Genomic DNA, 13,984 nt, shown 5'->3' on the forward strand with positions numbered 1-13,984 from the left:
TCACTGAAAGAACAATCTCCGTGTGAGTCGCAACAGACATTCCTGAGAGGTAATTTCTGTAATTAAAGTTAATGAGACATTACGTAGGTGAAATGTAAGAACAGCTTTATTGCAGCAACTTCTCATCTGGCAGATTAACTTACCAATGTATCGCAGTGCATACTCAAAGACAGTGCAAATGGATAAATTCAGCTTATGCTCCAACTACTGTCGCACACTTAAGAAAAGTGAACAATCGTAAAAAGTTTGCAACGTTGAAACAGCACCGGATGCCTTGTTTTGCGAAGCAGTGAAAGAGGATTTAATATCGGTTTCTGCAGGTACACTGCATTATCTAAAACAAGACATCACCAGAATATACTTGCAAGTACGAAATAGTAGCACCGCATGTCTGGTGACATGCAACAAGTGCAAGTAGTCGTACTTGTCACGCTGTGAACCTCCAGATGGCAGCTTCATGCAGGCAACTCACGTTTATGCCAAAGCACCTTCATCACAGACGTGCAGAAAGTGCTTTCCCTAATGCAAGCACTTGCATATAACCAGTAGGTATACAAGTAGGATCAAATTCCTGAAGTGCTGTCAGTGAAAATGTCACTGCGCGGTTATTCTCAGACCTCGTTTCATCCTGGCTTGACAATGAAGTATTGTTATTGGTTGTCATTGCAAGGCAGTTGGTGTCTATGCCAATCACCTACTAAAGATGCTTGCATCTATTTACATATAGCATTAACCATTACCCATGCACTGCAAATGGCTTCATTTCGCTCACTGTAATGAAAGTGCTAATAACTACCTAAACAACTATTAATACTGCTTGCCATGCTTGTTGGCCCACATAGAACCAATTTAAAATGATCTTTAGTAATGCTCTTGTTTTTATTTTTTAAAATTCAGGTCAACGTCAACAAGATAGCTCTAGCGGTGACAAAATGTTCTAGCTACTGACCATGGCAGAGCAGAATTATCGAATTCCCCACCGACACAGCTACTAGTGTACACTTTGTTAAAGTAAGGGTTGGTCTCTGTGCAGTGTTGTTGATGTACGTACTATACAATACACAAAGTGAGACCGCATTTTTGAAAACACACATTTATAGTACTTTATGTCTAGAATCATTGGCTAAGTGGCCCTTCAAACTTGTCTTGAACATTACAGATAATGGCGACACGACTGTGGCTGGGACAACTAAAGCAGCAAGATTGGATTGCCGATAAGTAACAGAGACAAAACAACAAGAACAAAACATCAGAACGACATAGATGCAGTGTTTATTGTAATTTAACAACAGTAAACAATGCCACACTACCCACACTTCACAATGCCTGACAGAGAATGAAACAGTACAGGGTAACAAACAATGCAACAAGCAACTGACATCTAATCAGTATGAATCCAAAGTAGTCTTAATTGCCTTCTTCAAGGTATCACAGAATATGCACAGGATGAAAGTTCCTGTTAAAATGAGGTCAGCCTCACCTAGAAGTGCAGAGCTATGGTCTGGCAATTCAGAACACACAGCATTACAATTTTGTCAAATGAATTGATGGAAATAGATAACAAACAACACTCTAGTGACGATGGGAATATATAAACAGCAGAAATAAAAAAAAAAGATAATAATGGAGGCGAAGGCTGCCCTTCTTAGACTATCACAGAAGCAGCACAGCACCACTGTTTAAACAAGTGCAGAGCTTTGTCATTATTCAGTGTACATTGCATTAAAGAGTTGGCAAAAATGGCCAGTGCTCAATTGGCACATGGTTCCCAATACTAAGCATCCATGTCATAGCAAATTGCTAATTAAGCACAGCCTATCACTAGAGAAAAGCTCAACCACTATAAATTGCTTCTAAAAAGGTGCCCTATACAGGGGGGTATTCTGTAAGAGGCCACTAATGGACATGTCCATTTCCTCTGCTGCTAAAGTGCTGTTTGGCTGGGCTGGAGAACGCATCAAAAGGAGACAGGCATCGCCACTCAATCAGCACTTTAGCAGCAGACGAAATAGGCTCTTACAGAATATCCCCGCCAGATGTGAGCATTTTGAATGGACAAGCACAGTATATTCGATCGCCTCGTCTTGATGACACATGCCAAACATTGTGGTGTTGACTCGTGGAAACATTGCGCTCAGCAGAAACAATTGCAGCAAGAGAGTAGAGGCAATGCAGACAGGACAGACGCTTCCTTGCTCTAACATGCCTTGCCCCTGTTCCCCAATACATTATAATCCAGCCTTCAGTCGACCACGCTAAGCTATATATCACTGTGGGAGAGCTAAAAAAATTATTTAAGCGTGCACCCTCTCCAACACTGGCACCATTCCCCTTTACACAGAGAGATGACACTGGCTGCATCTCCGTGATGTCCCAATCAATGGTTAGTCTATCACTACAGCGTAGTGCATAAATATCCACCTACCATATTTACTTTTTACTTTGTAAAGTTACATATGGCGAGGTGAAACCGACAAACACGAGTAGCTGCAGCCTTTGCGAGGCTGGCACAGATTAGGCTGTTTGCAATTAGCAGCCACTCATGGTGTTACCTTTCATTCTTGGTGCAAGAAGCAATGCAACTAATGATAAGAAATTCATGGCACCACGCTTGGCTAAGACATTTCTGCACCTTCATGTATTTTTTTTGTGTGTGTATTTTTGGGGACTGTGTGCCTGCTGCAATAATTTCACTCTGTGTGAGGCACTAGCTGGAGGCAATAAAATGCAAGTGTCAGCATGAGATGTCATTGCAATCAGAAGTGAGCAAGCATTGCAAGCATGCAGAAAAAAATTGTGGCGTTTCATGTGCCAAAACACAAATGATTACAAGGCACAGCGTAGTGGGCGATGAGCGTGCACAGATAATTTTTGTGTCTTCCTTCTTTCTGCCACTATGCGACCTTACAGTTGTTGGTCAGTGTTTGTGTTGTCCTTGTTTTATTTGTCTTGCAGCCTCCTTACCGAACAATGCAGCAGCAACGCATTGCAGTGTTCACTTGCTTCAAAACGCCTAAACGGACGCTAAAGAGGAATGTTCAGTTAAAAAGATCAACAAATTATATTTTCAGAACACAAGGAATGCCATTTCTACCATCAGCGGAGCCTTGGCAAGCCAGAAAAGAACTGGGGGGAAAAAAGGAGAAAAGGGCTTGGAGTTCCTGTGGTAGTTTCTTGCGTCATCAAGAGATCTGGACAGCTCCTGCTTGGGACAAGTTAAGTTCATCAATAAAGAGGGACTACATCGCATTTTTTATACGAACATTTACAACATAGCAAGTCTTGAGCACATTTGTTGAAATACTGGCCAATCAAGTGAAAATACTTATCAATCTGTGGTCTCATACAAGCATACAGGCCTTGCTGTTCAAGCAGGAAATTCAAATAGGAAAATTTGGCCAAGCTTCATCTCCAGTAATAACCAACCTTGTAAATAAGATTTAGTCAAATTAGGGTTTTCTTTACATGCCAAGATTATGATTTGATTGAGTCACGCTGTAGCGGAGGATTCTGCACTAATTTTAACCATTTGAGGTTTGCCTTGCTTGGATCATAGCCAAAGTGTAACTCTGGGATGCAGAACCCTGTGTATGTCATTACTGTTACAACACAATTGAGTCTATTGCGAAAGCGCAAAGCCCACAGCTCTTGTCACTGGAGCGTGCTCTGGTCAATTGGCACAATGCTCACTACAGTGAGGCCTACAGTGCCTGCAGTAAGGGTAAATTTTAGTTCTGCTACAGCTGATGAAGAACAGCAGCTACAGGAAGTGGCATGTTGTACCTTCAAGCACAGCATGTGCCAATGTCCTACTCCAATCAGTGCACATATTCTTGTCATCGCTTTCTTTCCCTCACTCTCCTTCTCTTTCCTGGCCAAGTACTTTATATCACACATGGCTAACCTGCAATAAAGATTCTTTCTTGGTTGCTCTTTGCCTGCGGTGTGTGACCATTTCAGTGGCAACGAGGATGGGATGTGCCCGCCCCACTGACCACCCCCCTGGACGCCACGGCTGGATATAAACCAGCCCGCTGCAGTTTGAGGAAGCTATGGACCAGTGGCCACCATATCAAGTGCGGCTAGAAGCTTTCCTTGAAGGCAATGGTATCACAGACAACAACAAAATAAGCAAGTGTTGCTCATAGCAGGGCTAAGCACCCACACTGTGGCTGTCATAGTGGACGGTGCATGTCAACGAAGGTGAATGAACTTGTGTAAAATGAAGTCCTTGACATGTCTGCACCCAGCGAGAATGAAATAGCTCAATCCTACAAACTTCTCTCATGCAAACAGATGCCAGGAGAGCCAGGCATTTCCTTGTGATCAGTCGGTCAAATAGTGGATAGCTGCAACTTCAGCTCTTCAATAGACAGGATACTCTGGGACTGGATAATCTGTGGCTTGCAGGATCACATGCTACATTGGAGATTGCCTGCAAAGGCATCTTTAACAAGAAGCAAAGCAGAGGAACTCGCCCTAGCAGCGGAACTAAAGTTGAAGACGATGAGGACTGTGCCTGAGGATGAAGGTGTATATATGTTAAGAAAGATGCGTGCACAACATGAAAGTAGGCATGCCAGGCCACCATGCTTCAGGTGTGGAAACATGGGGCACGACCCCGGGTTGTGTCGACTCCGCTCGGCGAAGTGCTACCAGTGCCAGCAGCACAGCCATATTCGCAAGATGCGTCACAGACAGGCAAACGGCAGAATGAGGAAACTTGCAATGTGGCCGCACTAGCAAATAAATGCGGTGGATTCGTCAGTGAGACACGACAACGATCCGGGATCGAAAGGTCTGTTCCTCATTGGAACTGCAGCTGTTCTTGTCAGAAACATTCACACTATAAAGCCAATAATGCACACTCTACCTTGGGGTGGAGTGGCAGTCAAGATGCAGCTAGACACAGGGTCTGCAGTTTCTATTATCACTTGGCTTACCTACAAACAGTGCGTGGCTAAAACTGCAAGAATCGCCGCTCAAGTAGGCATGCTTCCTTGGACCACTGCCGGTGCACGATCAGTTGCAACTCAATGTTTCCTTTGACTCGAGGGCTATGAAACACACACTGGCTGTTCTGGGCCAAACGTGTGTGGCTGGGACATCATGGGAGCGCTTGACTTTCCAGTGAGCTGATGCTCCCCCAGAAAGTCAAGCAGGAAGTCAAGCTATGCAGGAAGGTCAGATTGCAACCAGTAGTGGTTGCAAAAAAAAATTATGGGGTTTTACGTGCCAAAACCACTTTCTGATTTTCTGACTTTCTGACGCTGTAGTGGAGGACTCCGGAAATTTTCGACCACCTGGGGTTCTTTAACGTGCACCTAAATCTAAGCACACGGGTGTTTTCGCATTTCGCCCCCATTGAAATGCGGCCGCCGTGGCCGGGATTCGATCCCGCGACCTCGTGCTCAGCAGCCCAAAACCAGCAGTGAAGCTAGCAGTGGTGTTGAAGGCCTGTTGGAAAAGTTTTCCAACATGTTTCGACCAGAGCTAGGGCTCATAACGGGTCCGCCCGCCCATTTGCCTTTGTGTGAAATGATGCTGTTCGCTGGTTCTGCAAGGTACGGCAGGTGCCGTATGCATTGTGCTCTAAAGTTGAGGCCGAAATTGATTGTTTAGTTGAGAGTGGAATTCTTGCCCCGGTCCCTCACTCGGAGTGGGTGGGGCCCGTGTTTGCGGTTGTAAAGCGTAATGACAGCCTTCGCTTATGCAGTGATTTTAAAGCTACAGCCAACAAAGCATGCCACACAATCCAATATCTTCTTTCTCACGTAGAGGACATCATGGCGACACTGAATGGTGCCGAAGTTTTTAAAGCTATCAATCTCTTTGAGGCATACAATCTAATTGCTTTAGACAAAGAATAGCAGCTGCTCACAACGGTGAATACCTGAAAGGGTCGATTTCGCTCCACTCACTTCCCATTTGGAGTTGCTTCTGCGTCAGCACCCTTTCAACACCATATGGGAACAATATTGTGAGGGCTGCCAGGTGTGCAGGTCTATTTGTATGATGCAATTATTGCAAAAAAGTAACACGATGACTCCACCTTGCACCCAGTGCTGAGGAGATTTTGTGACTTCAGGATTCGGCAATCGGGACAAGTCTAAATTCCATGAGAATGAGGTTGATTTTTTTCGCTTAAAGAATCAGCGACAGAGGTCTTCATGCTAAAACGGAAAATCTGGATGCTATTCTGGAAGTTGACACACCCGTGAGGGTGCGAGAGGTAAGTCGGTTTTTGTTCTTGTCATCTATTACCAAAAATTTCTACATAAGGCAGCCACTATTCTTGCACCTTTGTGTGAACTTTTGCACTCAAGGACGAAGTGGATGTGAGGTGCTGCCCAACAGCAGGCCTTCCAAGAGTTCAACGCATTGATAAGGAAAGCAGTGATCCTTGCCCATTACGACCCAGACAAATCATTGGTACTAGAATGTGGCGCTTCAGCAGTCATCATTGGAACCATTCTGTCTCACAACACGGCTGAGGGGCCAAGGCAACCTTCCGGGCGTATTTGTTGGGTCAGACATTTACCCTTCCGACGAATCACAAGCCATTAGTCAGCTTTGCAATCCAGACAAGTCTGTCCCAGCCATCACTGCCCTAATAAAACGGTGGGCCCTCCAGTTGAGCACCTACTCCTATGTCATCAAGTTCAAGACTGCCAAGGCAAATTTTCCGCCAGACATGCTCAGCCGCCTGCCACGAGGAGCGATGTCCATGGAAGAGTCCATGGACGAGGACGTCGTCAATGGCTGCATGTGCTCCTCACTGCTGGTCTGGACACTAATGTCAGCCAAACAAATGGTCTGCTGTACGGTCGAGGGTCGAGCTTTTGGGGCCCCCGCTAAATCAGTGAAATAGCGTGCCCGACGCAAAACCCAAATGCAGTTTGCATCTCGCGCATGCGCAGTGGCTTCGATGCTATATCTTTGGGACCCCCGGGCCCCTATTCTAAAACTCTCTAATGAAACAACTTGAAATTTTTTTGCTGTAGAACGCTCTCTAGAAGGCACGGTATGACTTACAGTGTATACCCAAAATTTGCTATATGGCCAGAAGAAGGTTGTTGTATCTTCATGCACAAGACCTGCCGATGTCATGCTCCTCTTGATGCACGTGTTCTTCGTATCGCTTTCGTTCCCTCACCCTTCTTCTCTCTTCCCTTTCCTGACCAAGTACTTTATATTACACATGGCTACCCGCATTAAACATTCTTTCTTAGTTATTCTTTGCTGGCAGTTCGTGGTTGTTTCAATCATGCAACACAGGCCAGTGTCCTAACCAAGGCTCCAGGTTGAGGCTTCTCTTCACCCAATGGTGATCAATTTGTGTCCACTCTCCTGTGATCATTTTGTCTTGAGCATCCCAGAGTTACACTCTGGGATGCAGGACCCTGTGTACGTCATTACTGTTACAACACAATTTACAGACTATTGCGAAAGTGCAAAGCCCACAGCTCTCTTCATTGGAACCAGCTGGTTTCTGTCAATTGGCACAGAGCTCACTATAGTGAGGTCTACAATGCCTGTAGTTAGGCTACGTTTTAGTTCTGCTGCAGTCAGTGAGAAAGAGCAGCTAAAGGAGCTGGCGTGCCCTGTCATCAAACAGTGACCTTGCCACAGTAACAACAATTTTAACAATAACAAGTTAACAACTCCACGTGCCACATTCAGGGTACTCTACTGGCCTAAAACAAACAACCATGCAAATGTTTGCTATCAGAAACAAGTAATTTTTTGCAGTGCAAATTGCAATTTGTTAGCTCACGTTTAAGTCATTAAGCAAATGCTTAAATACATGGCCATTTCATTTTATTGACATAATCACTTATGTTGAGACATTAGTTACGACTAGATAGATAATTGATAGCAACTTGCAGGTGCTTCTACTTGTGCGCACCTCTCTATTATTTTTATAAATTCGACACTTAAGCAATACACATTGTACCATGTATGTATTCAGTGGTTTCAACTTCTCATAGCAAAGCCTAGCATTTCCACAAATTTCAAAGTCAAGGCCACCTGCTAGCTGCTATGGCAACTGTCAGAATAATGCCACCAAGAAACATATTTTAACGCAGTACTTTCAACGATGGCCACACACTAACACTCAAGCAATAAACTATTAGTATCTATACAATTTGCCTATGATTTTGCATACAAGAATGCATTTACAGACAATGCTACCTAAAACAATGATACCATTTCGTATAGTATTTTCTGAGCAACATCCCAGAGGTGAGATGCAATCAGTGTGCATCCTCTAATGAGCCTTACCATAGTCTCATTGGCACTAATAATGAGCAATAATAAATTATGACGTAGTTAACAATGCAAAAATGTGCCTGTCGAAAAATACCTACAGAAACATGAGGCACCAGCAGATTTACCTAAATAGATCGTATTATGGCTGTCCATTAGGGTTGTCGCAATGTACAGAGACAATGTCCGACAGCTTGAGATATCGTGTAATGGAACAGAGGCAATCGTGATTCAAGGTGTCAATCTGTCTTCCCAAGCCAAGGTGGCAAACAACACTTTCTCTCACAATGCCTGCTAGTTGAAAGTAGTTCGACTGAATGTATCGCTTTGCTGACTGCACGTCCTTTTTTGCCTTGTCCTCGGTCTGTTCGGTAACTTTCATTATGTGTGGAACAAGCGACGCCTTTTCGCTGAGGGCTTCGAATGCCACAGCAGCCTGCCTATCTAGCCTCTGGTGTGTGAGAAATCTCACAGCCATGTTTAGAAGACTGGTGTTTCGTCGAATGGAGGTGAACATACGGAAAGACACACGGTTTGCATCTGGCACAGAGGTTAGCGTAAAATCCACGACCGACTGGTTTTTAACCAGGGCACGTGAAAGAATGGCAAGGCGCTTGATGGGTACGGATCGAGTAATGTTCAACTCCAGCTTGGTGATTGCGGTATTTTTTGAAAGCATAAAAGCAATCGACTTGAGCGACCTCAAGGATATTTCTGAGCTTCTGAAACATACTTGAGACACTGTGTTGTTTGTCGCGAGTGCCTTGGCGACCGTGCCAAACAGCCCATGGTCTGAATCGTCAAGGGCCATACTAAATTCAAGATTCTGGATAGTCTGGTTCAAGGCGAGCACACGGCAGAACGCAAGAGCGATTTGTCTGCGTTCTGCTCTCGTCTCGACTGTTACAGTTCTCACATGTTCATTTGTGGCGAGATTTTCAAAGAGCGCAGAAATGCTGACTTCGGCGACCTCATTGGCATCGCTTAGGTGGAGTTCTGTCGGGGACTCTGAAGGAAGTGCCATGGCTGCAGACAGTGGGGGAAGGTCGGGCTCGGCCCAAGTCATCTGCATACGGCTGTAGCCTTTGTCTTGGGCCATTTGAAAGGAGAGAGTTGACCTGCATTGAAAAAGTCTACTGTCAAGCATTCTGCATAGGTATAAAGAGTTTACGTGCATATCTGCTAGAGCACGTATCAGCATTGAAAATACTGTATTATTGCCCGTAACAACAGTTCCAAAAGAAGATGAAACATTTCGTCTTTGTAATGATTATCGTTTGGGAAATCGACAAATGGAACTTTCCCCATTTCCCATGCCCTGTGTTGACAAGATCATTGACAAAGCCAGTGGATGTGCATGGTTTGCAAGAATTGACCTATGCACGAAGTGTTGGCAGCTGCTCCTCACAGAAGAGATGAAAAAGTGCACTACTTTTGTGACACCCTCCGGAGTCTACGAATATAATAGGCTTCCTTGCCAGTGAAAAAACTCTGGAGAATGGTTTCAGAAAATGGTGAATGAAGTATTAACGAAATTCCTGCGACTATTCTGTAGTGTGTATGCAGACGACATACTGATCTATATATGAACAAAAGAAGATCATGACAAACACCTCACAGAAGTACTCATGGCTCTGAGCCAGGGAAAGTTAAGACAAACACAAGAAAAAGTGATTTTTTTTCCAAAGAAACATTGTGTTTGAAGCGCCCGCATCTGCCATGATGCCAGGTGGCACCCACAGCTAGAACGAAGGAAATAAAGCTGCTTTTCAGGACAATAGGAAGTTTTAAACGTAGAGTCTCCCTGTTGCTTTACGTCACCAAAAAGTCTATCTCCTTTGCACAACCCTTATTCTTTTTTTACTCTTTGCATTCGTACGCCTGGCTGGTAGCAGCCCTTCACTTTTGGTACTATATTTCTAAGGCACAACAATATATATGTTCTTTTTGGTAGAATTCTGAAGCAATTATTTCGGCTCTGGCCGCAGAACAGTGCCACCTGCTGTTTCAGCAAAAAGCAGCTATAGGACCAACATATTCAACAACATAGAAAATAAATCCGTATCAAAAGACCATAACAGTGACATGCAAAAATTGGCCCAGAAAGCTGTTCTTTTCCATGTGCGTGGATGTGAACATGTCTTCCCATTGAATAGGCAATTCAGTTACCTTTCCAGTTCTGTAGCTTCAACTTCAGAAAACTGCACACTCTTTATAGTCTTGTTATTTCGCAGCATTCTGCAGAACGTGTTGATGGCACGTACAGTAGCGGTGTTATCCCTCAGATCCAGCAACTCGAGAGCAGAGTTCGTTTCCAGCCCATGAGCAAGTGTCACCATTGAGTCGGCATCGACATGAGCGTCCTTTAATTCCAACTTTTTCAGCCCTACGTTGCTACGCAGTGCTGTCGCGAGTGACTCCGCATTACTGCCGTTGATGTTGCAGCCGTTCAGGTCCAAGTGCTTCAGGGTCTTGTTCGCGATTAGCGCTTCAAAAAGGGGCTCGAAGCGCGTGTCACACTGGCCAATGTGGAGCTCTAGCAGGGACGTATTGGCCTGGAGCGCCTCTGATACGGCGAATAGGCTGACGTTGTTTCCCAGACTCTGGTCGAGCGTCAGCTTGGTCAAGGACTTGGCGACGCGCAGTAACCTGGCGACAGAGTTCACGTTTCCCTTTGATACGTTGTTCCCGAGGAGAGACAGCTCGCCGAGGTGGCGACAGCTCTGCAGCGCACGCAAGAGGCGGTTGACGCACTTCTGCGACATGTTGTTATGGGAGAAGGAAACCGCAGTAAGATGGCGCGCGTTTCGTCTTAGCAAATTTGCCACGCATCTCGACATTGATGCGTTGATGGTGAAACGGGAAAATTCGAAGCTCCTGAGACGTTCAAGGCCAGCCAGCCCTTCGGAAAGCTCTTCTTCGCAGACGGGCGTTTCGTGGCCACCGTGAAGCTTCAGGTGCTGGACGTTGACGCTACGGCCCAGCGCCAACGCGAGGGTGAAGGCTGGTCGATAGAAGAGCACAGTCCCCTGGCCTTCCATCACGATGCGCTGAACGCACCGATGCGCCTTCGGCAGCCAGCAGAAGACGTAAGCGGCGTCGTAAAGTTCGTCTTCGTCGCTGTACCGACGCCGATTTGTCTGCGTCGAGCGGATGGCCAGCCTGGCCGGTTCGGCTTCGACAAGTTCGAAGCTCACTGGATGCAAGACCTTGCTCCATCGGTCGAGGTCGTGGCAGAGCCAGCAATCGGCGTGGTATTGGTCGTACTGACAGGCTCGGTCAAAGTCTAGACCGCGCTTTGTTAGCCGTGCCACGATGTGTTCGGAGTACGACATGCCCTCATTGCCACTTGCAGCTGTGCCTTCCGACGCAAGGGCCGCGACTGTCTCACCCTCTTCGGCCGTCATGCTGTCAAACAACGTTGTCCGGTCGCGGAGGTCCACTGGCAGCACGCAATTTCGGCACTCTCACAGCCTCCTGTGATAGGACGACATCCACACCCGTCGAGGCCGCTCTGGCAGCGTCCAGGCCCGGCTGCGTGTCCCAGCGTTTTGCCCACAGAGGCGTTGACAGAACACGTGTCGATATTTCACCAAAGTTATTTCGTTATTCTATGATTTCACCCGATTTCACAAACGGAAGCAACAACAAAAGTAACAAAAGCAACAAAAGCTACCCACACACGCCCACATGGGTGGATGGATGGATGGCGGCTACACCATTTGTAGCGGGCGGCGGCTGGCGCCACCTAGCCTTTTACTCTCGTCCTATTTTTTTGCTTTATTTTAGTTTTCACTCCCCCCTTCCCCCAAAAGAAATATCTAAAATAGTACAGAAAACAGTAGTAGCTCCCCGATTTATGGTATTACCTCTCCCTTCCTCCACCAAGCCTCCCCTTGGTTACTGCCACGCTTTTCTCTATTTGCCCTCGTTCCCCGGGAAAACCAAAATGTCCCTTCCATATCTGTCACTGTTACCTCAGCCAGAGTAGGGCGAAGTTCTGTTCATCTCAGCACTATATGCTCCGTGGTCTCAATTTCGGCTCCGCAAGCTGTGCATAAAAGGTCCACATCTTCAAATTTAGCCCTGCATGTTTTCGTTCTCAAATCCCCCGCCCAAGCCTCGAATAATAGCGAGCTGCCCCGCGAGTTATCAAATAAAAGCTCTCTCTTTATCTTCTGGTTTTGTGTCCTATGCATAGCTAGCGCAGGCTTTCCGAGCATTCTTTTTTCCCACCTTTTTCTTTCCGTCTCCTTCACTTTCTTTCCCACACTAGAACCACGTTGGAACCCCTCCCTCGGTTGTAGGTATCTAAAAACCTCAGCTTCCTAGTCCTGAGTGTCCACTATGTGTTCAAACATTTCATGCATAAATATTTATACACTTTTCCCGCCCACCTTTTTTCCCCCAGTGCTGGGAGTCCCTGTTCATATTTTGGCTTACTTATTGCATCTCTACCTTCGCATGACGTCCATCCCATGGACCCCTGCACTCCCTCATTAGGTGTGTTCCCGTGCGCTCCAAAGCCAACCTGCCTACACTTCGCTGTCTTGTTTCCATGGATGCATGGCTGAACTTCCAATTTCATGCACAGTACTGAATTTCCAGATGTGAGGCCAGGTACCATAACCCCTTTCCATATCCTTCCAACCACCTCGTACCTATTATACAGTTCCACAGTGCCTTGTGTTTCATTACAGCCGAGTTCCTTTTCACTTTCTCAATCATATAATTTTTTCATGTTCCTCCAAGTACTTTTTGCCGTCGTTTAGCCATATGCCCAAATACTTATTTTTCAACATGATCAATCTAATTGTACGCTGCACACTCTTACACTCTTAGAAAAATTTACACCCTTTGGGGCATATCTTGTCCCACAACAATAATCGTCATCTGTCTTGCCCGCGTTTCCTTTCTTTAACGCTGCGAGCCCGGTACTTCCCAGTCACGAACGGCATGCGCGTTATCAGTGTGACGCAGCGTTCTTGACAGGAAAGTAGCGAGCGCTGAGTTTTCAAGAAAGGAAACGCAAGGAAGGCAGATGACGATTATTGTTGTGGGACAAATATACACCCCAAAGGGTGCAACCGTCTTAAGAGTGTAAGCAAAATTACACCCTTTTGCCACACAACGATGATCATCATCTGTCTTGTGCGAATTTCCTTTCTTTAACGCGGCGAGGCCGGTACTTTCCAGTAAAGAACGGCATGCACGTTATCAGCATGACATAGCATTCCCGACAAGAAAGCAGCGGGCGTGGCGTATTCAAGAAAGGAAACACAAGCAAGGCAGATGACGATTATCGTTGTGTGGCAGAGATACACCCCAAAGGCTGTAACTTTGCCAACACTCTTAAAACGGTTGCACCCTTTGGGGTGTATATTTGTCCCACAACAATAATCGTCATCTGCCTTGCTTGCGTTTCCTTTCCTGAAAACCCGGCGCTCGCTACTTTCCTGTCGAAAATGCTGCGTCACACTGATAACGCGCATGCCGTTCGTGACTGGGAAGTACCGGGCTCGCAGCGTTGAAGAAAGGAAACGCGGGCAAGACAGATGACGATTATCGTTGTAGGACAAGATACGCCCCAAAGGGTGTAAATTTTTCTAAAAGTGTAAAAGTGTACACTCTTTGACATGTCTCTCTGTGTTCTGTCTACTACATGGACACAGACCACTCCGCCATAGCCTTTGCCGTGCAAGGGATTGAATAA

The 13,984-nt window shown here is 45.9% G+C and overlaps 1 protein-coding gene and 2 long non-coding RNA genes across 3 annotated transcripts in view; 2 read left to right on the top strand and 1 right to left on the bottom strand.

Moving 5' to 3' along the window:
* LOC139060897 (uncharacterized) overlaps positions 1–3,931 on the top strand; it is a 29,432-nt gene extending 25,501 nt beyond the window's left edge. Inside the window, exon 2 of the long non-coding RNA XR_011515079.1 lies at positions 3,072–3,931. This is a non-coding gene — a long non-coding RNA (uncharacterized lncRNA). The remainder of the gene's footprint in view (positions 1–3,071) is intronic.
* Positions 1–13,984, top strand: part of LOC139060895 (uncharacterized) — a 185,128-nt gene that overhangs the window by 87,112 nt on the left and 84,032 nt on the right. The window lies entirely within an intron of this gene.
* On the bottom strand, positions 1,250–12,061 carry LOC139060887 (protein NLRC3-like). Its single transcript, XM_070540157.1, has 2 exons — positions 10,441–12,061; positions 1,250–9,389 (listed from the first exon to the last, which is right to left on the bottom strand). The coding sequence occupies exons 1-2, from the start codon at positions 11,676–11,678 to the stop codon at positions 8,414–8,416; spliced, it is 2,214 nt and encodes a 737-aa protein (XP_070396258.1). The 5' UTR covers positions 11,679–12,061; the 3' UTR covers positions 1,250–8,413.

Source organism: Dermacentor albipictus, chromosome 6, assembly GCF_038994185.2.
Source record: "Dermacentor albipictus isolate Rhodes 1998 colony chromosome 6, USDA_Dalb.pri_finalv2, whole genome shotgun sequence".
Lineage (NCBI taxonomy): Eukaryota > Metazoa > Arthropoda > Arachnida > Ixodida > Ixodidae > Dermacentor > Dermacentor albipictus.